The sequence below is a fragment of the Acartia tonsa genome, chromosome 10, assembly GCF_053477335.1.
Source record: "Acartia tonsa isolate MP-2025a chromosome 10, ASM5347733v1, whole genome shotgun sequence".
In the NCBI taxonomy this organism is placed as follows: Eukaryota; Metazoa; Arthropoda; class Copepoda; order Calanoida; family Acartiidae; genus Acartia; species Acartia tonsa.
In genome coordinates this window covers 10,864,464-10,887,647 of record NC_137269.1, presented here as the reverse complement: position 1 = coordinate 10,887,647, position 23,184 = coordinate 10,864,464, and the positions used below count along the sequence as shown (strand labels likewise).

General features: G+C 32.8%; 2 protein-coding genes across 3 annotated transcripts in view; one reads left to right on the top strand and one right to left on the bottom strand.

Annotated features, from left to right (window-relative positions):
- The window catches only part of LOC145329368 (gastric triacylglycerol lipase-like), a 15,873-nt gene extending 8,293 nt beyond the window's left edge, over nt 1–7,580 (top strand). The window contains exons 8-13 of the mRNA XM_080173452.1: nt 3,214–3,285; nt 3,884–4,004; nt 4,313–4,350; nt 4,719–4,820; nt 5,904–6,010; nt 7,181–7,580. Of these exons, the coding sequence (XP_080029578.1) occupies nt 3,214–3,285; nt 3,884–4,004; nt 4,313–4,350; nt 4,719–4,820; nt 5,904–6,010; nt 7,181–7,280 (540 nt within the window). The 3' untranslated portion in view covers nt 7,281–7,580. The remainder of the gene's footprint in view (nt 1–3,213; nt 3,286–3,883; nt 4,005–4,312; nt 4,351–4,718; nt 4,821–5,903; nt 6,011–7,180) is intronic.
- Nucleotides 7,477–23,184, bottom strand: LOC145329369 (calumenin-A-like). 2 transcript variants are annotated; one of them, XM_080173454.1, is made up of 11 exons: nt 23,079–23,184; nt 22,280–22,334; nt 13,595–13,685; nt 13,030–13,092; nt 12,174–12,264; nt 11,173–11,213; nt 10,616–10,790; nt 9,986–10,093; nt 9,414–9,515; nt 8,630–8,731; nt 7,477–8,158 (listed from the first exon to the last, which is right to left on the bottom strand). In XM_080173454.1, the coding sequence occupies exons 1-11, from the start codon at nt 23,157–23,159 to the stop codon at nt 8,072–8,074; spliced, it is 996 nt and encodes a 331-aa protein (XP_080029580.1). In that variant the 5' UTR covers nt 23,160–23,184; the 3' UTR covers nt 7,477–8,071. The 2 variants fall into 2 exon arrangements, with proteins under 2 accessions (XP_080029580.1, XP_080029579.1); XM_080173453.1 differs by lacking the exon at nt 11,173–11,213 and having other exon boundaries at nt 12,133–12,264.

Here is a 23,184-nt window from a genome sequence, read left to right as displayed (position 1 = left end):
TCCAAAAATCAGATCAATCGGATAATAACATCACATACAAATTTGTTGTTGAAAAAGTAAAAAAACGACATGTTTAAAATGGACATACAGACATTCTGGTATTGAATATAGTGTTGCTACGCTTTCTAAATTGTACCTTACTATGAAAGGAAGTTTCAAATTGAGAGGACAACTCTAACATGCCATGATTAACGAAATGAGCTATCCGTTCCGGACGAACAGACTGACCAACCCTAATTATAGAAAAACTCGCTTTTAATAATGATAAAAAAGCTTCGCTCTTTGATATATACAAGCGGCTGCGCCCCTAGCATCTAGAAGCTCTATTCTAAAGGATAAATAAGGGCAGAAAATAGCCTTACACCATACCCAAACTTTATCTATAAAATAGAATAGCCTAAAACCAACTCAGGACCTATAGGAAGCTTCAGTGTAAAGAAGAACCATATCGGGTCAGTGATTAGCAAGATCCTTCGCTACAGACAAAAAAAGCTTACTACTTTAAATAATACTAGCGGCTACGCCCCTAGAAGCCTCTAGGAGCACTTAATTTAGGAGGGGGAAAAGTCGACCTCATCCCATATTAAATTTGAGTTTCAAAAGAATAAAAAAATATTTTTGGGGGGGAGTGGGGTGAAGACACCCTCTCCAAAAATAGTTTAAAACCTTCCCATTACCTATAAGAAGCTTCACTGTAAAGGAGACCAATATCGGTTCAGCGGTTCGCAAGATCCTTCGGGACAGACAAAAAACGCTTACTACTTTATTTAATAGGAAGATAATCACATTTCAATTCAATAAATTATGGCCTTTCAATTAGTGTTAAGATGGGGGGGTGGGGGGAAGTTCTGACACTTTTGCGTAAACAGTGATTATAAGCTTTGTCTTTAGAGTGAGAGGAGAGATTATTTCACACAAAAAATCCTTTTGGGATGTAGTTTTCCTATTTTAAAAAAATAATTTATTTGGCCTCCAGGTTTAGATACTGCTAGCCTCCAGGTGGATTTTAGACAGGTAAAAAAATTCTAGTTAGAAAAAAACTTACTTTATGGATAGTATGAACTGATTTGAAAAAAAAAAATTAAAACCAGTTTTAGGTACTGCAGGGCTCCAGGTGGATCCTGGACAGGTAAAAACTGAAAATTTTTACTTTTGAAATCAGAACAAAACTTATTTTACAAAAGTTGCTACTTTATGTATGGTATGAACAAATTTTAAGAAAATTTTGAAATTAGACTCAATGTTCAGGTACCGCAGGCCTCCATGTGGATCCTGGACAGTTAAAACCTAAGATTTCTACTATTAAATTTACTGGCGGCTTTGCCCCTAGCCTCTAGGGGCTTTGCCCCAAGAAGTAATTAAAAAAAATGTAGTTCATGGGGTGGATCTTCATCTTCATCATTTGCATCATCAAAAAAAAAAAAATTGAGGCACTGCACTGGCTCTACATCTTCAAAAAAAAATGAGGGGGAATTTTTTTATTTTTGGGGGGGTTGGGGGTTTCCCACGCCCAAAGAAAATAACCTAAAACCACCACAGGACCTATACAGGTATATACCCTGAAGAGAAGAATCCGCTCGGTTCAGTGGTTACCGAGATCTTAAGTTTATTAGGTAAACTAGCTAAAAAGTAGCAGGTTTTAAAATAAGGTTTGTTCTAACTTAAATAGTAAAAATTTTCAGTTTTTATCTGTCCAGGATCCACCTGGAGGCCTGCAGTAACTGAACATGGAGCCTGATTTCAAGATTTTCTTCAAGTTAGTTCATACCATCCATAAAGTAACAACTTTTGTTAAAAAAGTTTTTTTCTAGCTTAAATAGTGAAAATTTTCAGTTTTTAACTGTCCAGGGTCCACCTGGAGGCTTGCAGTACCTGTACATGGAGCCTGATTTAAAAACTTTCTTCAAATTAGTTCATACTGCCCATAAAGTAGCAACTTTTGTTAAATAAGTTTTATTCTGACTTCAAAAGTAAAAATTTTCAGTTTTTACCTGTCCAGGATCCACCTAGAGGCCTGCAGTGCCTGAACCTGGAGCATGATTCTAAAATTTTCTTCAAATAAGTTCATATTGCCCATAAAGTAGCAACTTTTGTTAAATAAGTTTTGTTCTGACTTGAACTTTTTTTACCTGTCCAGAATCCACCTGGAGGCCTGCAGTACCTGGACCTGGAGGCAAATCCTAATTTTTTTGAATAGGAAAACTTCATCCCAAAAGGAAACTTTTTTGTGAAATAGTTTATCCTCTCACTCCAAAGACAAAGCCTATAATCACTATTTATGTAAAAGTGTTAGAACTCCCCCCCCCCCATTTATAAAAATTTAACATTTAACCTAGATAATTCAAACTATCCTTTCTGACTACTGCATCTGGGCCCTATTTTTTCATTTGCAAATTGAATACATGTTTGCGGGAGATAATTTAAATTTCGTCTTGGTTACCGCAATAATGCGGCACTGCCATGACTGTAATAAAAAAAACTCCAATGCTAATTGCCTAATAACACTTTTTTATAAATGATTATATCTTATAAAATCAAATACGAACACTATTACATTAAAAATCTATTATAAATAACAACAAATTAATATTATTTTTTTTTACCACTGGGAGTTGTTTATGTGAATGTTATGAACATATTAGCAGACAATTATTTATTTCAAATTTACAAAGGTAAAATTTTCAGGGATATGAAAAATAAGTTTAGAATTTTTTTCATTTTGAAAGATAATCTAATTAATTGTCAATAATCGTAATTCAATATAATATATTTTTGATAGGCAATATATTAATCCTAAAAATTGAAAGTCGTCTTAGTGATTTTCATGATAAGGATTTTAATTTTTTTTTAAAAACTAAATATCTCTGAAGAAGGGGAAAGAAGGATTTAACTGTAAATGAAAACATGAAATATAGGCCTTAATTTTATCGCCACACTTTGCGGATTCTTGCGGAAAGATGTGGATAGTATAATTCGCCTCTGCATCTAGGTGTATACTTTATCTTCTTTGGTCTGTCTGAATGGCTTTCAATCCTATTAAATAATGTAGTTTTATTTTAAGTTGACTGTTAAAGTATTGCTTGCTGGAGCGATTAAGTTCTCCATTTTAGGGAAGCTTTAGTTTTTGTTTTGGAAAAAAAATGTTTTGGCAATCCTTAAATGCATTTATTAAGCAATATTCTATTAAGATCTTTAATTTTTTTTTGTTTTTAGTGGCTGTTTGACAAACTTGGTGTTTATGATTTTATGCCAAGTAATGTATTACTGGATTGGCTGGCAGCTAAGGTAACTAGATTTGGGATTGTAATATAAGATCTCTAAAACAGAGCTTTCAATGTAGTTTCTTTTTTAAAAGTCTTTTGAAATATTTAACCTAGTGGTTTCCAACAAAGTGCTTGTAGTGCTCACCACTTACTTATTTTTAAATTAAATTAAAAATAAATGGCCTTAATGAGGAGTATTTTTTTCCTTTAAAGTGGGGCAGGCTACTAAACTATGTTGAGTACTAGATAGCCCCGCAGGGTTGGGTCAACTTAGGGGTTATTGTTAGACATGGATAAACAATTACCCCTTCACCATTATTATTATTTTTTTTTTCAAAAATAAGGGGCTTGGGTTTCAGTGCTCAACAAGCACTTTGAGAAAGTAAGTTTTATATAACTAAATGACTTTAGCTAGAATATACGTAAATATTTGAGCTTGCTAATATGGAACTCATTTGTTGTTCAGTTCATCATCCATCCAGTAGTAGAATAGGGGATGAGGTAAAAGGGGTGGAAGGTGGAAATCGTTACATTAGCCCTCAGCTTGTTTCACTCTAGTAGAGAACATGAAAATCTGGTGTAAGATCCAAGTAATAATATATTCATTTGTGTACATTTAGGTTTGTAGTAAAGATATGCAGTATGAATCTCTGTGTAGCAACATACTCTTTCTCATTTGTGGATACAATAAGCATGAAATCAATAGCACAACTCTACCATATATTATGGGCCATACACCAGGTATAGATCAGGGAGCTTAAGGGATAAGATAATGGACGATAAAATGTGTTAATGTATTAGTAGCGAAGTTAACCTACAAGTTTCATAAACAGTTACTAATCTTATTTTGTCCCGTTGGATTTTAAAAAGTCTGTTTGTTATGCCTGAAATTGTGCTATTTAAATCATTAAATTGGTGCAATAAAAAAATATTCTAGTTATTTTACAGTTTTAATGCTATTTTAGTTTGATAATGGCGGATCACTTTAATATAAAATACATTCTCCATAAATTTTAATCAAAAAATAATAATACCTTATATTTTTTTAGCGGGAACTTCAACATGGAATATGATTCACTACGCTCAGGTAATACCAATGAATAGAAATAAAAGTGTATGTTTCACTAAAATCTAGAACAAACAAATTTACTTTGATATAATGATAAAAAAATTGTTAAAATTGACTTTATTTTTTTTGTAATTATTAATCTAATGCTTTCCCTCTAATTGTCTCACAAACATAGAAAACCCAATATAACCTAACCTTTCCAAAGATAAAACAAGGAATGACCTTGTAACATATCAAGGAAAGTTGCGCTATTTGACAAATTGTGACGGCATTTATTAACCAAGTAAATAGTCTATGGAGGGACTTTTCTCCCAACCAAGGGTAGTGCGTAAACCCCTACACTATGGGACCCTCTACAACCTTCAGTAATCCTTTTCCTGTAACAGTCTGTTGAGAGCGGAGAATGGAAAGGACTGGATTTTGGAAGTACTGAAGCTAATCTCAAACACTGGAATTCAGAGAAACCTCCAAATTATAACTACTCAGTTGTAAGTATATTTTTAGTAGTGAAGCTACTCTATAACAGTTATTGTTCTTTTGTCTGTCTATCAGTGATGCTAGGGTTGTTCAATTACTAACCCTTAAAACATTAAAACACAGGAATATTTTTTCTCGTATTCATTCGAATCCGGTAGATAGAAACCGGTTCTCATCCATACGAAAAAACTATGTCTAGCAATTAAAACCAGTTTTTTTAGTCCCGAGGTGCCGAAGTCACGGGCTAAAAAAACTGGTTCTAATCTTATGATTGTACATTCTTATATTCGTAGAAAGCGGTTTATAATACGATGAAAGAAATAACTATTAATCAATTACATCAAATTTTTCGCAACCTTCAATGCATAGGCGTCCAAGGGGGGGGGTAATAGGGCGATTACCCCCCCCCCAAACGAATTTGGGGGTGCCGTAGGCACCCCCAAAATTTTTTTCATTTTACCCCCCCCCCATTTAAAATTTACCCCTACCCTGGGGGTGCCGTAGGCACCCCCAACCATTTAGGAGGGGGTATTTACCCCCCCCCAAACAATTTTGGGGGGTAAATACCCCCCCCAAAATAGAAAATCTCTAACAAAAAAATTTTTTGCGCGCTTCGCGCGCATTTTTAATACTAACTTTTTGATAAAATTTAAATTACCCCACCAAAAAATTTTACCCCGGGGGTGAATTTTCGGGGGGGTAAACAAATTTTACCCCTGCCAACAGATTTCAGGGGGGGTAATTACCCCCCCCCCCAAGCAAATTTTACCCCCCAGGTAAAAATTTTGGGGGGGGTAAAAAAAATTTGCGGCGCGCTTCGCGCGCCATTTTACCCCCCCAAAATAAAAAGCTTGGACGCCCCTGCTTCAATGATCATTGTGTACAATCGCCTATTAAGGAGCGTATCGTTGTTTTTTCACAGTAGCTTTTTAGGGTTATTTTAGGTTAGGTTAGGTGATTGCCCCGCAGGGTTAGGCAATTGGCGCTGCATTGTTAGAACCCCCGCAGGGGCTAGAAATAAAAGAAAATACGATGAAACGCCCCTTAAGAGACAATGTTTAACGTTTCTTACATTAAATTGAAATTATATCCAGGTAACGTCTCCAGTAGCTCTCTTTTGGGCTCCAGATGATTGGTTGGTAGTCCCGGAAGATGTAGAAATTCTAAGGAAAAATCTTCCTAATGTTGTCCAATATACGAGGTATACTAATGTCATAGTTACAACAAAGATGAAAACATCTATAAAAGCGAAGCATTGAAACGGTAGGACAAACGAACATTGATACTTGTAGAGTGTCAGAACTGAATATTCAGAATATAAATGTATAAAACTAGAAACAAAATTTCAAGTTTTAAGTTTTAAATTTGTTGAAATCTGCTAAAATACAGGATACTATTTAAGGGCATACTTACATTTTTAGGACTTGATTATAGAGATGTTTCATTGTACTTTGTTGACCCATGAATAAGTATTAAAAAATTCAGATCAATCGAATACTTTTATCAAATAAAAATTAGCTATTAAAAAAGTAAAAAATCAACATGTTTGAAATGGACGTACGGACATTCTGGTAACGATTATAGAGTTGTTATGCTTCCTAAATCGTACCTTACTACTACAGAAATCAACATGCAAAGTTCGAAATCGATAGGACAATTCTAACATGCTTAAATTAACGAAAAGAGTTAACCGTTCCGAACGGACGTTACGGACCGACCCTAATTATAGAAAAGATTCGTTTTTAAAAATAGTTTTATTTTCCTAAATTTAAATTGTCCGTCTGAAGCATAATGGTGTAAATATTTGTCGATTGACTGAACACTATTATTTCAATGACTAATTATTTTTTTTTTTGAGCACAGAAACCCCCTTTCCCTTGTTGTTGTTTTCTAAATAAATTGAAATAAGAGGCGAAGTTAGGTTAGGTTATTTTGGGTACTGGGTTGTCCCAAAGGGCTTAGGCACCGCAGGTATATACCTCACATGGGTTAGGTGTAGGATCCCCCCCCCTAACTTATTAAATACAGATTTCCTTAGAAAATAACTAAGATTGATGAAATATTAGGGTTGGGCCGGATATCCGGTGTGGCCGGTTATCCGGCCGGATATCCAAATATTTTCAATATCCGGCCGAGTACCAGATATTAAAACTATCCGGTTACATGATATCCGGCTGATTTTTGACGCCGAATATCCGGTTATCCGGCCGGATATCCGGTAATTCACCGGATATCGAACGTTGGGCAGATAAACGGCCGGAACCGGATATCCGGCATTAGAAATCAGCCGGATATCCGGTATCTGGCCAAAAAAGTATCCGGCTCAACCCTATGATATATGCCATGTTTTAATAACCATGTATATTTATAGAGTAAACGAAGATGCCTACACCCATTTGGATTTCCTATGGGGTATGAACAATTTGGATCTTGTCTATGGACCAACTATGGAACTTATGAAAAAATACTAATAGATATTTGTCCATAGATACGAAAATATCAATTAATTTTATCATTTTTGTATGTCGGCTAACAAAAAAAGATATTTTTTTATTTGTCCACCTGTTGTTAGAGTTTTGCCAAGATGGTTTTAATTCAATTCAAAGTCCCTCAATTATTTAATATTTCTGTATTTAATTCAATACTAATTTAAATGAAATAAATAAGATTGTATTATTTTTTATTATTCTGTTATTTATCTAACTAATAGCATACATAAAGTATTATATATTGGTAACACTTACAGGCAGTAAAAATAAACAAAATTAACAATTTAATTTTTAAAAATCTACCAAACAAAATTATACATTTTTACATGAAGTACTAAAAATATTTGCATTAGAAAGTTTTTAAACAAAGTTTAAAAAAACCATTAGATTCCAAGATAAAAAATGTACAACCTAATCTTCATGGGAATCGCTAAAACTTTCCAGTGCAGTCTGAGTAAAAATGTGAATTTTTGCAAAACTATCAAACAACAGTGTCTCATTTATTAAGTACACACAAGGAAAATACTCTTCAAAAGTAGCGCAACAAGGACTGTACAGAAATTAAACATATTATGTCAAGATAAAATGAAAAAAAGATCTATTAATTGTGCTGATGTTAATGATGGTTTTATTAAGACAAAATGATGTTAAATTAATTGTCATTTCTTTGTGCAAACAGACAATTTTCAACGTCAGTGAAGCTATTTTGCACAAGTATAAACATTTAACAATAAACATATTAGTTTTGTATTTCTATTGAAAATTCCATTTTATTAGAATTCATCATGTCTCATGAGCAGTTGACCATAATGAGTAGCTGTAGATCCAACAAACACCTCCCATTTGTTTAAAATTTCATTCTAAAAAAGCATACAGAAATTATCAATAATTTATCCTTTATATTGTTTGAAGCCTCTCTACAAGTAAGTCGTCAATTTAGGTTGCTAATATCGACCTCATTTTTTGGTAAGCTCGTTCATTTACATGGAATGAAGGGGATGGGGTAAAGGGGTTGATGGGGGTTATTATTTTAGCCAGCTGAGAGAATAACTTTATTAGAGTACATGAATTTATGGTACAACATCCAAGTATGTATGTATCGATTCTTAAGGCTCAATTAAAAAGAAAGATACATGTAACATTTGTAAATTTTAAATTTAAAAAAAAATTAGGAATCCGTTTGACTTTTCTTTTCATATTCCCTATCCCAAATTTATTTTTAGAAAAAATGTTAGTTATTCCAGGTTTTAAGATTGTCCTGGCGATTTTTAAATACAAATATGTTTTTAGGGTTTTGTTTTTCTGGTCGGCAAAGAAAATGAACTACAAACCTTAGAAAGTCGGCCATCATTGTCGAAGTCAGCAACTGTAAGTAGGTGATGTGCCTCTATCTGGGGAAGATCTATATCGTCAGGTATGATCCAGTCACGAACCTGGTTAAATATTATTTATCTAATGAATATTTATTTATATTCATTATATATTAATGGCTAACAAACTGCTTTTGAAATTAATATACTTTAGGTTTTATTGTCCGTCTGTTTCTTCAATCTTTCTTTTTTTGTTGAAGAAAACCCAAGAAAAAAAATTCAAATTTCCATGTCAATAGGTGCATTCCTGAAAATCAGGTCCTGATCTGTATATCGGGTACCGAGATCTTAAGCTTTAGATGGTCTGACATATAGACATCTCCCTACTTTTGATTATAGCTAAATACTGGTATCTTTAATTTTAACAGAAATATGTTCTTTTGTTATACTGAAATCCTTATACTAAAGTAACAGGATGTCTATGTGTGTGTTTGTGTGTCTGTAACGAAGGATCTCGGTAACCGCTGAACCGATCGGGTTCTTCTTAACAGGGTATCTTCTCATAGGTCCCGGGAAGGTTTATAACTATTTTTTTGGGGGGTAGGACACCCCCAACCCCCCAAAAAAAATAAAAAGTCCACCCCCCCAATTTTTTTATTTTATTTTTTTAACCAATATTAAAAATGAGGAGTGGCCTACCCCCCAAAAAAAAATTCTCCTCCTCAAGTGCCCCTAGAGGCCTCTAGGGGCGTAGCCGCTAGTTTAAAATAATTTCCTACTAAAATATACCATACTATAGTCTTACCTCCTGTTTATCCAGAAATCCATCCTTATTTTTATCCCTGACATTAGTGAACTGATCCTTCTCAATTGTGACCCATTCTGGCTCTTGTTCTCCTTCTTGGGGCTGTAATGGAATATAATTATAATCAAATAGGTAGGAACAGTAACGTGAATAAAAAAAGGCGGTGGAAAATAGTTTAATTTTCATCCAGAAACAAAACTAAGAAACAGAAACAAACATAATAGCAAGAAAAAGTGTTTTTTAAAAATGGATAAAAAAGTGTTTCAATGACGAAATTGGTCTGTTTATTGTTAGATTCCTAAATTTTAACTTAACTTAACTACAGTAAATATAAAATAATTTTGACGTAACTTATGTTTAAAATAAATTGAAAATAATGAAGAAAGTAGAGTAGTCCTTTGTAATTTTTTTTATTTTTGTCAAATTAGGTTAGGTAATATTAGGTACTAGATAGCCCCGCGGGGTTAGGGCTACCCGTAAGGAAAACACTGCTCCTTAAAAAAAAATAAAGGGTGGTTATCAAGGCTCAACAGGCACTCTGTGTTAAAGTACCAGTTTAAAAGTTGTTATACCTGCCAGATATCCACAATGAATTCATGGATGCTAAGTTTACCATCCTTGTCCCTGTCCATATCCTCAAGAGTCTCATCAACAACAATGTCTTGCATATGAATGTGCTCCTGTAATGAAACAAAAATCAGAGAGGTATATGACAATGGAGGATCAACTATTATACATCCCCAATGACGATAAGCACAAATACCCAGGAATAAGGTATAGCCAACAAGTAAAATAAATCTACAGTAATATTTGTGTGGCAGATAAAAAGGCCATCGCTTACTGCAAAGCGTTGCCCCCCCCCCCCCCAAAAAAAAAAATAACAAAAAATCTGCTAATATAACCAAATATTTTTTCGAATTAACTCAATTGTTGGGTACAGCTGACCAATACCCTTTCTGTAGTTAAAAAAAAACATTTATTAAAAAAATCTGGATGATACGAGTCTGTAATCAAGCCATCACAATTCCCTTAAAGTATCCTCAGTTTTTAGACCAACGAATAAGACAAGATAGTTGTACAAGTTTGGGTACCAGTGTAATTGGCAGTTTAATGTCCCCATAGTTACACAATTAAACAAGTTGAAAATAAAGGGGATAGCTGGTATAGTATTGCTAAGAAGGAATAATTTAAAAATTATTTACCTCTGGATGAACAAAGGCTTGAAACTCAACTCTATCTAAGGCGCCATCTTTGTTTAAGTCGGCCATATTGAATCTTCTCTGGTCCTTGGCCATTTGTACCGACCAATCATAACCAGAGGGAATTATTATTTCGTGACTTTCTCCTTCGTCCTCAAAGAATCCATAGGTTTCTTTCCTATCATAATCAAATTGTTGTATCCAGTTATACAGACCAACAATATTATTTTAATTGGTTCTTTCACTCAAAGTGACTGTGGAGCACTAATATCCGCACCCCATTATAAAATGAAAATATGTGGAGGGTAGTTTTTGCTTCCCATGCCTAACCCCTGCCCGGGTCTCTAATCCTGCCAGACTATCCATTATAAGCTAACCTATGGCTTTAGACTTTGAATTTGCCCATAAATAATTTTTTTAATGGGTTTGTCGAGTTTATTGTATTAGATAAAAATGGATGATTATAGACAATACCAGTATTTTTGCCAGGTAATTTGTGTAGCTCCCGGAGCCACTTTCTCCACCAATTTCTCTCTCTTATTAGTGATAATAGACAATACCTGTATTCTTGCCAGGTGAGTTGAGTAGCTCCTGGAGCCACCTTCTCCAACCATTGCTCCTATCTTTCTCTCTCTCTTATTAGTGATTATAGACAATACCTGTATTCTTGCCAGGTGAGTTGAGTAGCTCCTGGAGCCACTTTCTCCAGCCATTGTTCCTCTCTCTCTCTCATTCGTGATTATAGTTAATACCTGTATTCTTGCCAGTTAAGTTGAGTAGCTCCCGGAGCCACTTTCTCCAACCATTCTTCCTCTCTCTCTCACTCTCTTAGTAGTGATTATAGACAATACCTGTATTCTTGCCAGGTGAGTTGAGTAGCTCCTGGAGCCACTTTCTCCAGCCATTGTTCCTCTCTCTCTCTCTCTCTCATTCGTGATTATAGTTAATACCTGTATTCTTGTCAGGTAAGTTGAGTAGCTCCCGGAGCCACTTTCTCCAACCATTGTTCCTCTCTCTCTCTCTTAGTAGTGATTATAGACAATACCTGTATTCTTGCCAGGTGAGCTGAGTAGCTCCCGGAGCCACTTTCTCCAACCATTGTTCCTCTCTTTCTCTCTCTGACTATTGATTATAGACAATACCTGTATTCTTGCCAGGTGAGTTGAGTAGCTCCCGGAGCCACTTTCTCCAACCATTGTTCCTCTCTCTCTCTCTTAGTAGTGATTATAAACAATACCTGTATTCTTGCCAGGTAAGTTGACTAGCTCCCGGAGCCACTTTCTCCAGCCATTACTTCTCTCTTTCTCTCATTAGTGATTATAGACAATACCTGTATTCTTGCCAGGTGAGTTGAGTAGATCCCGGAGCCACTTTCTCCAGCCATTGTTCCTCTATCTCTCTCATTCGTGATTATATTTAATACCTGTATTCTTGCCATGTAAGCTGAGTAGCTCCCGTAGCCACTTTTTCCAACCATTGTTCCTCTCTTTCTCTCTCTGACTATTGATTATAGACAATACCTGTATTCTTGCCAGGTGAGTTGAGTAGCTCCCGGAGCCACTTTCTCCAACCATTGCTCCTCGCTGTCTCTGATTGCTTCCTTCTCCTGGACTCCTTTGACCCACACTTTTATTTCTTCTTCGCTCACATGACTTAAAGAGCAGATGTTCAGTTGTTATAACAAGAATAAATTTATAGAAATCACCAAACCTTTCCTAATTTAATATTTATATTTTTGTAGCATGACTGACATAAGTACAGGGAATCTTCAAAGAAGAATTTCAGCCGTCTAATTTGAATAGCAGCCTAAAAAATAACATTAACACCACAGCGTTACGGACTAGGGGCAGATAGACATAGAAAGTGAATCTTAGAGTATGTTCACAACTAATAACTATTGTAAAATTTTCTGCATCTTAATGTACAATTATATGATGATCTACATATATTAATTGAAGTCTAATAAAACCTAGTTATAAAGCAATATGTAGGATTTGAAAAACTTCTAGACTAGCCTAAGATATTTTAAAAGATTTTGCACATTGTTTATATCATCAAATTTTGACAAGGTCTGCAGACAGACAGACAGACGTATTATCTCTCTTATATCATAACTAGCGGCTACGCCCCTAGAGGCCTCTAGTGGCACTTTAAATGTTTTTTTTTATATTTAAAATATGTCTATGTTGCGTTTGACGTTTATATTTTCGATTTTTTTTTATTTCTCTTGGGAGGGTGGTGGTATCCTCCCCTAAAATACTTAAAAATCTTCCCGGGACCCATGAGAATCTACCCTGTTAAGGAGAACCCAATCGGTTCAGCGGTTAGCGAGATCCTTTGGTACAGACACACAGACAAACAAACAGACAAACATCCTGTTACTTTAGTATAAGGATAACAAAGATTGCTATACTTACAAGTCTTTATCAGTATCTATCTTATCAACAATTATCATCAGTCTTCTTTGAGATTCTTCTGGCCTTCAAACAAATTTATTAATTAAAGTTTTTTGCTGTTTTACAATAGGTCATATATATTTATAAACAGTAATACAAACAATGAAAAAAAGAACAATTTGTTTGTTTGTCAATGATATTGTCTATCGTGTAGAGTTTTTAAATTTGTTGATTTTTTAAAATTCTGTTATTTGAATATAATTAGAATTGTTGTGTTACATACTTAAAAAAAGGTTAGGTTAGTAACGTAACTATTCTATACTATAAAGTAGTAAGGTATTTTTGTCTTTTATGAATTGCTAATGATTGAGTTTTTCAATATTGCTAAGTATCAAATAGATCCATGGAGGGTTTTGGGCTATTAAATACTCACCCTAACTAGATGCTAGGGGCGCAACCGTTATTGATTATATAGTATCATTATATGATAAAAATGATACTATATAATCAAGTACTACCCAATTGAGGTATCCAAAAAGTTCAACCAAAGACATCTTTAGATATCTCAGGAATTAAGATGACTTACGTTAGTTCATTAAAAGCTTCACTGTAATCATCACCCAAGAATGCTCCATGATCATATTCATAGTCCCCTGGTGTGTCCCTCTTTTCTTTTCCTAAATAACAAATGTTTGTTTCTATAATGGTCTTTCTAAAAAATACTTCGTCATATTCCTAGAAGGGGCTCCTGAAAATCCCCTTGGATGATTATGTGGAGAGTTTGACTATATGACACCACCTAATATATTGGAGACAATAAAAGATACAAACAAACTAATAAAAAGGACGTTCAAGCTTTTATTTTAAAGAGGGTTCAAAATAAAAATTTAAGATGATAAAAATTAATTTCACCGCCGTAACACTGTTAACTGTTAAAAATGGCTATAATATTTGTAATTGCATTAAAGAGGGTTGTAATATGATAAAGCTAACTTGAATTTTCTGAAATTCAGCTTCAAAATAGTTTTAGTTCAGCTTTTTAAATATTGTAGAATACCAAATGTGTTAAAGGGATAGTTGCATGAAGTGCATTAAAAAAGTTTGATTGCATAAGCTACAGGAATACTATCTAACATATGTAATTTTGCATTACAATAAATAGCAATCAATTAGGCACCACAAAAATATTCATCATGCTGTTTTGTGAAAAGATTTTCAAGTCTTGATAGTTTTGGAACTACCAGGTAGAAAATTTAAATTCTCTCAAATATATGTCCCATAAATGTAGTTTAAACTAATGAACAGAAGAAAATATGCAGTTCACTAAATTCAAGTTTAAATGCACTTCGTGCAACTACCTCTTTGTGGATGTTCCTTTGTATGACCAAATACTTATGAAAAATAAAATACATTTTCATTGATCAATCTGCACTTTTATTATAAAATTCATCCATTAATGATAGATTAATTCAAATATCCATACGCTTATCTACATGAAAAGAAATAGATTAATTTAAATTATGATCATTTAAATGGTGCACTTAAAATCAGGGATCTGTGGGATGATAATGGTTGAGAAAGTGACCCACAATGATGATAAATAAATTACCCCTTCAGTAGATTACAATTATTGTTTAAAGTTAGGGCACATCTAGGTGCTAAGAATCAAATAATCGAAAATTAATAAAAAGTACCCAAAAAACAATATACTTTAGGTACCGGTGTAATTTACAGTCCAATGGCCCCTCCCTACCTGACTTTAAAAACTATTTGGTGGGAGAGTACCTTGGTCCACCCACGAGAAATCGCCCCTCCCTTAAAAAATAATATTATTTTCTTTTCAAAACCAAATTGAAAGTACAGGTTTCAATTCCTCTCCCCCATCCCTCAAGTGTAACTAGAGGTCTCTAGGGGCGTAGCCGTCTAAACAATATTTTAGATGTGACCCTGTTTTCTAAACTTTTAAGTTAAATTTTCCAAATTCACACTTCAATATTATTTCTTTAATTAGCTCCACTACATTTGTAAGATATTGTCCTTGTATATATATTAAAAGTAGGAATATTCAAATAATTAATTATGCATGTTGAAAATAAAAGAACAGATAAATTATTTCTAAAAAATAGTTAATACTATAATTGAAACCTAAATTAATCATTCCAGGTTTGGAAAATATTCATAATTACAAATTTACTCCTTTTGTGGATTAAAGTTTTGACAAAAGAATAACTATTTTAGGTTAGGTTAGATTTTAGGCTATGGAGCCGAGCGCTGCGGCTAGGCAGGCAAGGGGGCCGAGAGTTCATAGTTCTGTTGGAAGGGGGGGGGGGGGATATAAAAATTTTCAAAATTGAAAAAAATATTTCTAAGAGGATTTTACCGATTTAATAAATATCTCTAAATCAAGGTTTAAATGAATTATAAATCCCAAAAAATACATTTTCTTTTTTCTTATAAATTGTTTTTCATTTTTAGTTAAAAATAAATAATATTTTTCTTTATTTGATAAAAGCCGGTATAGCAACCAAGGATATAGGAATATATCAATGAATTATAAATAGTTCTACTTTGTAAAGTTCTACCTTTAGAAGCTAATAGATAATAGAACAAAAACTAGTTGCTAAAGAAATCAATGCTAGTGTCCTCACCCTCCCTGAAATAAAGAGAACCTAAATTACGTCAGTAATACATTCATATTTCCATAAATATGTTGGGAATAAATGTTTTTTTCTTAGCAAAACTTGTCTACAAGTCTACCTGTTGGTTGTTCATTCTGTTATTGAAGAAACAGATATATTTAGGACAAAACATATTTCTTATTAGGTAAAAATTAAACAATTTTCCTTCTTCATATGATATGAATTGATGGGGAGATTTTTTCATTTGTTTGTTTATCATTTTAGGTCGGGTTAGTTAAGGTCATATTGAGTACTGGGTACTGGTAGCATTAGGGGCACCGCAGGTATTGGCCACATTTTGCATGGCTCTCCGCATAGGAGAAACTACCCCTTTAGCAAATTTAAAAATAAACCAAAAAATATGAAAATTAATAATGATGAAAATATTTTTTAAAATGTTCAAATCGTTGCTGTTATTTTTATTATTATCCTTGTTTTAAGTATATTTGGTATAAATTGATAAAGCGTAAAGCTCTTTCAGGATCTAAAGCTATATTTGATTATAAATTGTAGACTAAGAATGCGGCTTTTTTCAGTTCAAGTAGTTTACAAAAAAATAGATCATTGAAACGATGTAAACGCTAATTTTAACATACATTCTGGTATTGATTATAGAGTTGCTACGCTTTCAAAATTGCACCTAACTACTACAGGAATCATCATGCAAAGTTTGGAATCGATAGGACGAGTAAAACCTGTTTGAATTAACGAAATGAGCTAACTCTCTGTGACGGACGTACGGATAGACCGACCCTAATTATAGAAAAGCTTCGCTTTTAACAATACATGTGTAAAGGTTATACTTTGCTTAATCAAAACTTGAAGAATGAGTTGTGAAAATTCTTTTTCTAGGACCGCTAGAATTTTAAGATTGTTGGCCTCACCTGGACAATGGATTTATTAAAACTTGGACCTTACACCAGATTATCATAATAAAAAAACGATCCCTCATCCACCTCTTTACCACCACCCCTTCCCCTCCTACTGAGAATTGAAATAGCAGCCTAAATTGACGATATTTTTCGCTGGTCATTACACCCACGTATATTCTACATCCATTACCTTTATACACAATGCACTTTTACCTAATATTCTACTCCATATCATTATAATTGGTAGCTTATGATCAAGCAGAATGTTACTTTAAGGTCCTCAGCCAAATCCGTCCCTTGGAAACTCGACGAAGCCCAATCAGTACCACTTTTGCACCACCTTTGATTCTTGTGACGTCATAAAATGAGGGAGATGAGAGAAGAAGTGGGAAATAAATCCCCCAAGAAAGGTCTTCGTCTGGAAACTTACATATATAAGGATTTTTACGCCGTATTTCAGGTTCGTTCAATTTTTGGAATCCTTATTCTTCGAAACCGATTAACATCCACTGGAATACCGTTTCTCAGCCATACTATAAAAAATCATTTAGAACATCGTATTACATTTTCCATGGATAATAAAATAAAATTAATACTAGTTTTGTTAGCTCTGACCTTTAGTCCCTCGGAGCTTTGAAAACTGAGGTGAATTATTAAAAACTTTTGCCCCACTAAAATCAGTGAGGCAAACTAAAAATTTAGAGGGGATAATTTTGCCTCACTAAGATTTTAGTGGGGCAAATGTTTTTTTTTAGAATTCACCTCTGGTTTCAATCTCATAGTTTTATTTTAAAATCCGAAGAAAGTGTTCCTTGTGTATGACCCAGGGGAGAAGGGAGGGGACACTGATCTGTAAATTACACTGTCAGCTAAAGTTTTATGACCACGTTAACTTATTCGTGAAAACTTGAGATTCTTTTATTGAATTGTTTGCTTTCTAACTAATAATAATTTTGTTCTACAGAAGGACAATTTTGTTTATCATAACTGGGGATACAAATTTCCATTGTCTTATCCCTAAAAATCTCTGTGTATGTATGACCCAATTATACAGAACCTGGAAGAATTTTAATGAATATTCTGTCAAACTTTGAAAACTCTTTCAAATTTTCGACATCTGCATTCAGAAAGAATTTTTTACATTTAAGAATATTACTTTGAAAAAAATGCACATTTTCTTTTGGTTTAAGTTAACAACTAAGAAACTTACATAACCTACGCATAGCAGTAACAAGGATGACAACATCCATAAAAGCGAAGCACTGAAACGGTAGGACAAACGGACATTAACACTTGTATAGTATCTGAACTGAATAATCAGAATTTAAAAGTATAAGAGTCGAAGCAAAATTGTAAGTAAATATGTTGAAACACTGCTTGAAGCAGGATAATATTTATGGACATACTTACATTTTTGGACTTGATTATAGAGTTGCTTCGCTTATAATATTGTTCTTTGTTGTCCCAGGAATCAATATACCAAAAATCAGATCAAACGGATAATTAGAACACTTGAAAATTTGTTGTTAAAAAAGTAGAAAAATCAACATGTTTAAAATGGACGTACGGACATTCTGGTAATGATTATAGAGTTGCTACGCTTTCTAAATCGTACCCAACTACTACAGGAATCATCATGCAAAGTTTGAAATCGATAGGACAATTCTAACATGCCTAAATTAACGAATAAAAGCTATCTATCTCGGACGGACGTACGGACCGACCCTAATTATAGAAAAGTTTCGCTTTTAAAAATATTCACTATGCATTGTCATTTTTATAGCATTGTACAAATTAGAAATTTGTGACGTGTCGTGCTTTCATAGAGGTTTTTGCGGTAGCAACGGAAGGGAAGAGTGAATTCCTCGGCTCATTAACAGTCGCGAAGCTATTATATGACTGTTAGAGTCTGTTGTCAGTTTGTTGCTGTTTACAACTAAACAATTAGATTTTATGATTTTTACATCGTAATTACAACTTTTACTTCAAAATGTGATCTAGTTTCAGGCCAAACTACGTCATGACTAAAGGCATTAAACCATTCAAAACAAACTGCGCGGCTCCATAAAATTCTACTCTTGTCTCTATCTTAATTTTTAAAAGCGAAGCTTTTCTATAATTAGGGTCGGTCCGTCCGTCCGTGCGTCCGTCCGTCCGTCCGTCCGTAACGGATAGCTTTTTTCATTAATTTAGGCATGTTAGAATTGTCCTATCGATTTCAAATTTTGCATGGTGATTCCTTTAGCAGTTAGGTTCGATTTTAAAAGCGTAGCAACTCTATAATCATTACCAAAATGTCCGTACGTCCATTTTAAACATGATGATTTTTTTTTCTTTTTTAACATCAAATTTTTGTGTGATCTAATTATCCGATTGATCTGATTTTTGGTATATTGATTCCTGGGACAACAAAGTATAATGTAATAAACGAAGCAACTCTATAATCAAGTCCTAAAAATGTAAGTATGTCCATAAACATTATCCTGTATCAAGCAGTTTTTTTTTTAACAAATTTACTCACAATTTTGCTTTGACTCTTATACATTTATATTAGGATTATTCAGTTCTGAAACTATACAAGTGTTAACGTCCGTTTGTCCTACCGTTTCAGTGCTTCGCTTTTTTAGATGTTGTCATCCTTGTTTTAATTCAAACATCTTCAATTCTATAGGAAAAGAATCGTCCTTGTTTTTCAATAAAAAAAGATCAATGGCTCTACACTCAATATGATATTGAATATTGATGATAGAACATTGAAAGAATTGAGTCCAGAATATTTTAACCAGGGCTCGGCATTCGCAGTCGCAGTCGCATCCCACATTAGCAGACGTATTATTCAGTGACGATTCTCTGTATCAATGAGTATCTTTTCTATAATTTGATTGGTCCGTCGGTTTGGCAATTATGCTACAAAATATAAATGTTATCAAATATAAAAACACACGTGATGAAAGGTTTTTTTACAATAAATTTATTCTTGATTTATGACTACTGAAAATCCGCTCTTTGAACAAATTTATGTTTATTCATTCTTTTTGTAAGATATATTAAACCTTGTTTAAAAAGCTAAAAGTACCAACGCAGCTCTGTAAAATAAATGAGATGGTTGCCTATCCCTGATTTTAACATTCAATTCTAAAGAATAAGTTTGGAGATTTACCTTTTTTCATTACTTTGTGATTGTGTAGCCTCTTGTCTAGAGTCAGTTCAGATATTTTAAAAGCTTTTTAATACGGGTATAGCTCAATTGTAGATAAATGATAAGTAATCAGCGTTTTAAGGATTTAATAAACCCACGTTTTTTCCTTTTTTTTATAAAAAAATTGTTGTATTGAATATTATAAAAATGGTCAAAAAACAAGAAATTGCAAACGTAACACAAAAAGGATAGGTAAGGAGGGTTACAATGATCTAACATAGAAAACTAGGAAAAAAATCCGGGAATTTCATATTGAGATATTGAGAAAGTGGGTCAAGAAATTTATAAAAATATATCTCAAATTTATTCTTTATGTGTGCATATATGTGCAAAAGAAATATTAAAGTATGCCATTCATGTGTTAAATTTAGTAATTTTTTAAAAAGTATCTTAAGACAATGGACGATAAATTTATTTGCATTCCCAATGTTTATGTTTATGTGCCAGCTAATAACAAAACGTGGTTATAAAACTCTTGATGCAAGTGTGATTTAAAGTCTAAAGTCCCCTCCTCCCTTACTATTTTAACAAAGACTATTGCAAAAAGCATAACCTTACTTACTCTGTTTTAAGCATTGTATTTTTTTTGCTGTGCAATGCCAACTCCAATTGTATTTAGTTGCATCTGTGTAATATTATTTATTTGTGAAACTTGTGCATACAGTTATTCGCACATACTACTATATTTACTTACAATCACTTTATGTTTTATCTTTACTCCAAGCTTTTAATAGAAATCTTTAAAAAGATATTTTTGTTTTAATTTCAAAAGTATATTTTATGCTATGAAGGGTGAAATTTATTTCATGAGAGATTTCTCTCAGGAGGCTGAAGCTTCCCCCCCCCAAAAAAAAAAAAATATTTAAAAGTGAAACTTGTGCATAGAGTTATTCGCACATAATATATTTACAAATGTTTGTATATTTTATCTTTACTCAAAGCTTTCCAGAGAAATCTGTTGAAATTTTTCTTTTAATATCAACAAGGTCAAGGATAACAACTTCCATGAAAGCGAATCTCTGAAACGGTTGGACAAACGAACATAATAAGCAGGGTATAAATGTATGAGTCTAAACAAAATTGTAAGTAACTTTATTGCAAAACTAAATAATTACAGAATACTGGTTAAGGACATACTTACATTTTTAGAACCTGATTATAGAAATGCTTCTCTTTTAACATTAACTTTATTGTAATTGGAATCAGTGTTCCAAAATTAGTTGCCTTTATTTTATGCTGTGAGGGGAAATTTTTTTCATAGGATATTTTTCTCTTTGGAGAGTGAAGTTTTCCTACTCAAAAGTTTATAACAAAAAAAAGAGACTTGTAAGAAGTTATATTAGACCTGTATTGTTACAGTATGGATATTAGACTATAAAAGTTTTAAAGATTTTTAATCAATATAATAGATTTGAAATCTGCATAAAATTTTAAGGATTTTTTATAAAATTAGTTTTTTATATAATTCTTTATTTAAAGGCGCAAATACAAATTAAGTTAAATAATTTTGAGATCTGTGATTGGTGGATTGAAAACTATCTGCGCTCTGATTGGAGAAGCTTAAGTGACGTACATCATTCAACCAATTAGAGCGTAGGTAGTTTCCAATCCAGCTATCCTATTGGTCAAAATTTATTAACTTAAATCGTATTTGCGCCTTTAAATAAAGAATTATATAAAAAACGAATTTTATAAAAAATCCTTAAAATTTTATGCAGATTTCAAATCTATTATATTGATTAAAAATCTTTAAAACTTTTATAGTCTAATGGATATAATTAGATTCTGAATTTTTTTCCGTTTTCAACAAATATTTAGCGGAATAGTTTGCACACCATAATTCTACAATAAGTGTGCCTTTTCTCACATATATCTTTTTGGAGCTCTCACCAGATAAAGTTTATAGCATTGCAGTTGGATGTACATTATTTATGCTTTCTTTCATATATGTTTTAAAGAATGTCAACATCCATAAAAGCGAAGCTCTGAAATGGAAGGACAAACAAACATTAACACTCGTAGAGTGTCAGAACTAAAAAGCAGAATATTAATGCATAAGTTTTTAAAAAAATTAAGTAAATTTGTTGTAAAACTGCTTAAATATATAAAGGATACTGTTTAACGACATACTTTATTATGGTCAAAATTAATACGAAATGAGTGGAAAACTGGTATTAATTTTATGCTTTTTATTTTATTATTCGTAGATAATTGTCTTTAATACGATATTATACATGATTTTTTCAGTATGACTGAGAACCAGATCTAATACAGCGGATATCAATCGTTTCCGAAGCCATACTGTAATAGTTTTTTCTCGCATCGTATTATAAACAGTTTTTTAGCCCCGTTGTGCCGAAGGCACGGGCTAAAAAAACTGGATTTTATGTTATGATTGTACATTTTTTTATTCGTAGAAAGTTGGATATAATATGATGCTAGACATAGTTTTTTCGTATGGATGAGAACCGGTTCCTATCCACCAGATTCGAATGAATACGAGAAAACAAATTATTTGTTACCTGAAAGTTTATGTCCATGCATGGCTCTGTTATTGGAAGATTTATGTGCAGCATCCTACAACATTGTAGTTTATGGTAGTTAAGTTAGTCAGTACATCCGTCTGTCAGTCTGTAATGCTATGGGGGAATGTAATTTTCTTGGCTATTATTCAATATACAAGTTTGATTTTTTGTTCAAATTCCCTATGCCAAGAAGCATCTAGAATATGATTTACTTGGTCTGTCAGTCTGGAGTCATGATATTATAAAAATGGAAATATTAAAATATATAAAGAATATGTGAAATGTTTCGTGATTTTTTTTCTTGATTTTAAATATTTAACATCTTCTCTTTAAATCACTTTTTTTCGTATTTCCATCCATGATTTTATGTGCCTCGCTACTTATTTATATTGAATGTCTGTATAATGTCTGCTCTGTATGAAAGTTATTTTTTCTTGTGTATAAATCTGTTAACAAAATTTGCTTTTTTTTAGATCCTTAAAAATTATTTCTTTTTCAATTTGAGACCTTTTTATAAATATAACTTTTAACATTGCTACCTAAAGTAGTACTTATTAAAAGATGCAAATATCTAAATAAACAAGGTATACGCTTAATAAATCGACACGAACACGAATATTTAGCAATTATACAGTAGCAACGATAAATAAGTTAGATATTCCATACATCATTTAATTTAAAAGTTTTAAAAGTAAAACAATTTTATTAAAAATGAACAAAAACAAAAAACACAAAAATAAAAACAACAACAAAAAAAAACAGTTTTGATTATACGAGAATAAAATTAAAAGTATACCTTATCTAAAACTCCAGCTCTTGTAATGATTATAATTTGGCACAATATCACTAAAACTCCTATTCTACCAAATTCAAACATTTTCAAGTCTGGAATGAATGTCGTC

What these genes read in the sequence shown, in the direction of transcription:
- LOC145329369 (XM_080173453.1), bottom strand. Translation starts at nt 23,159, where the DNA reads ATGTTTGAATTTGGTAGAATAGGAGTTTTAGTGATATTGTGCCAAATT. An exon ending in GCATGGACATAAACTTTCAG is followed by an intron (nt 13,686 to 22,279) that starts GTAACAAATAAT and finishes TTTGTTATTTAG; the next exon opens with GAAAAGAAAAGAGGGACACA. An exon ending in ATGATGGCCGACTTTCTAAG is followed by an intron (nt 8,159 to 8,629) that starts GTTTGTAGTTCA and finishes ATGCTTTTTTAG; the next exon opens with AATGAAATTTTAAACAAATG.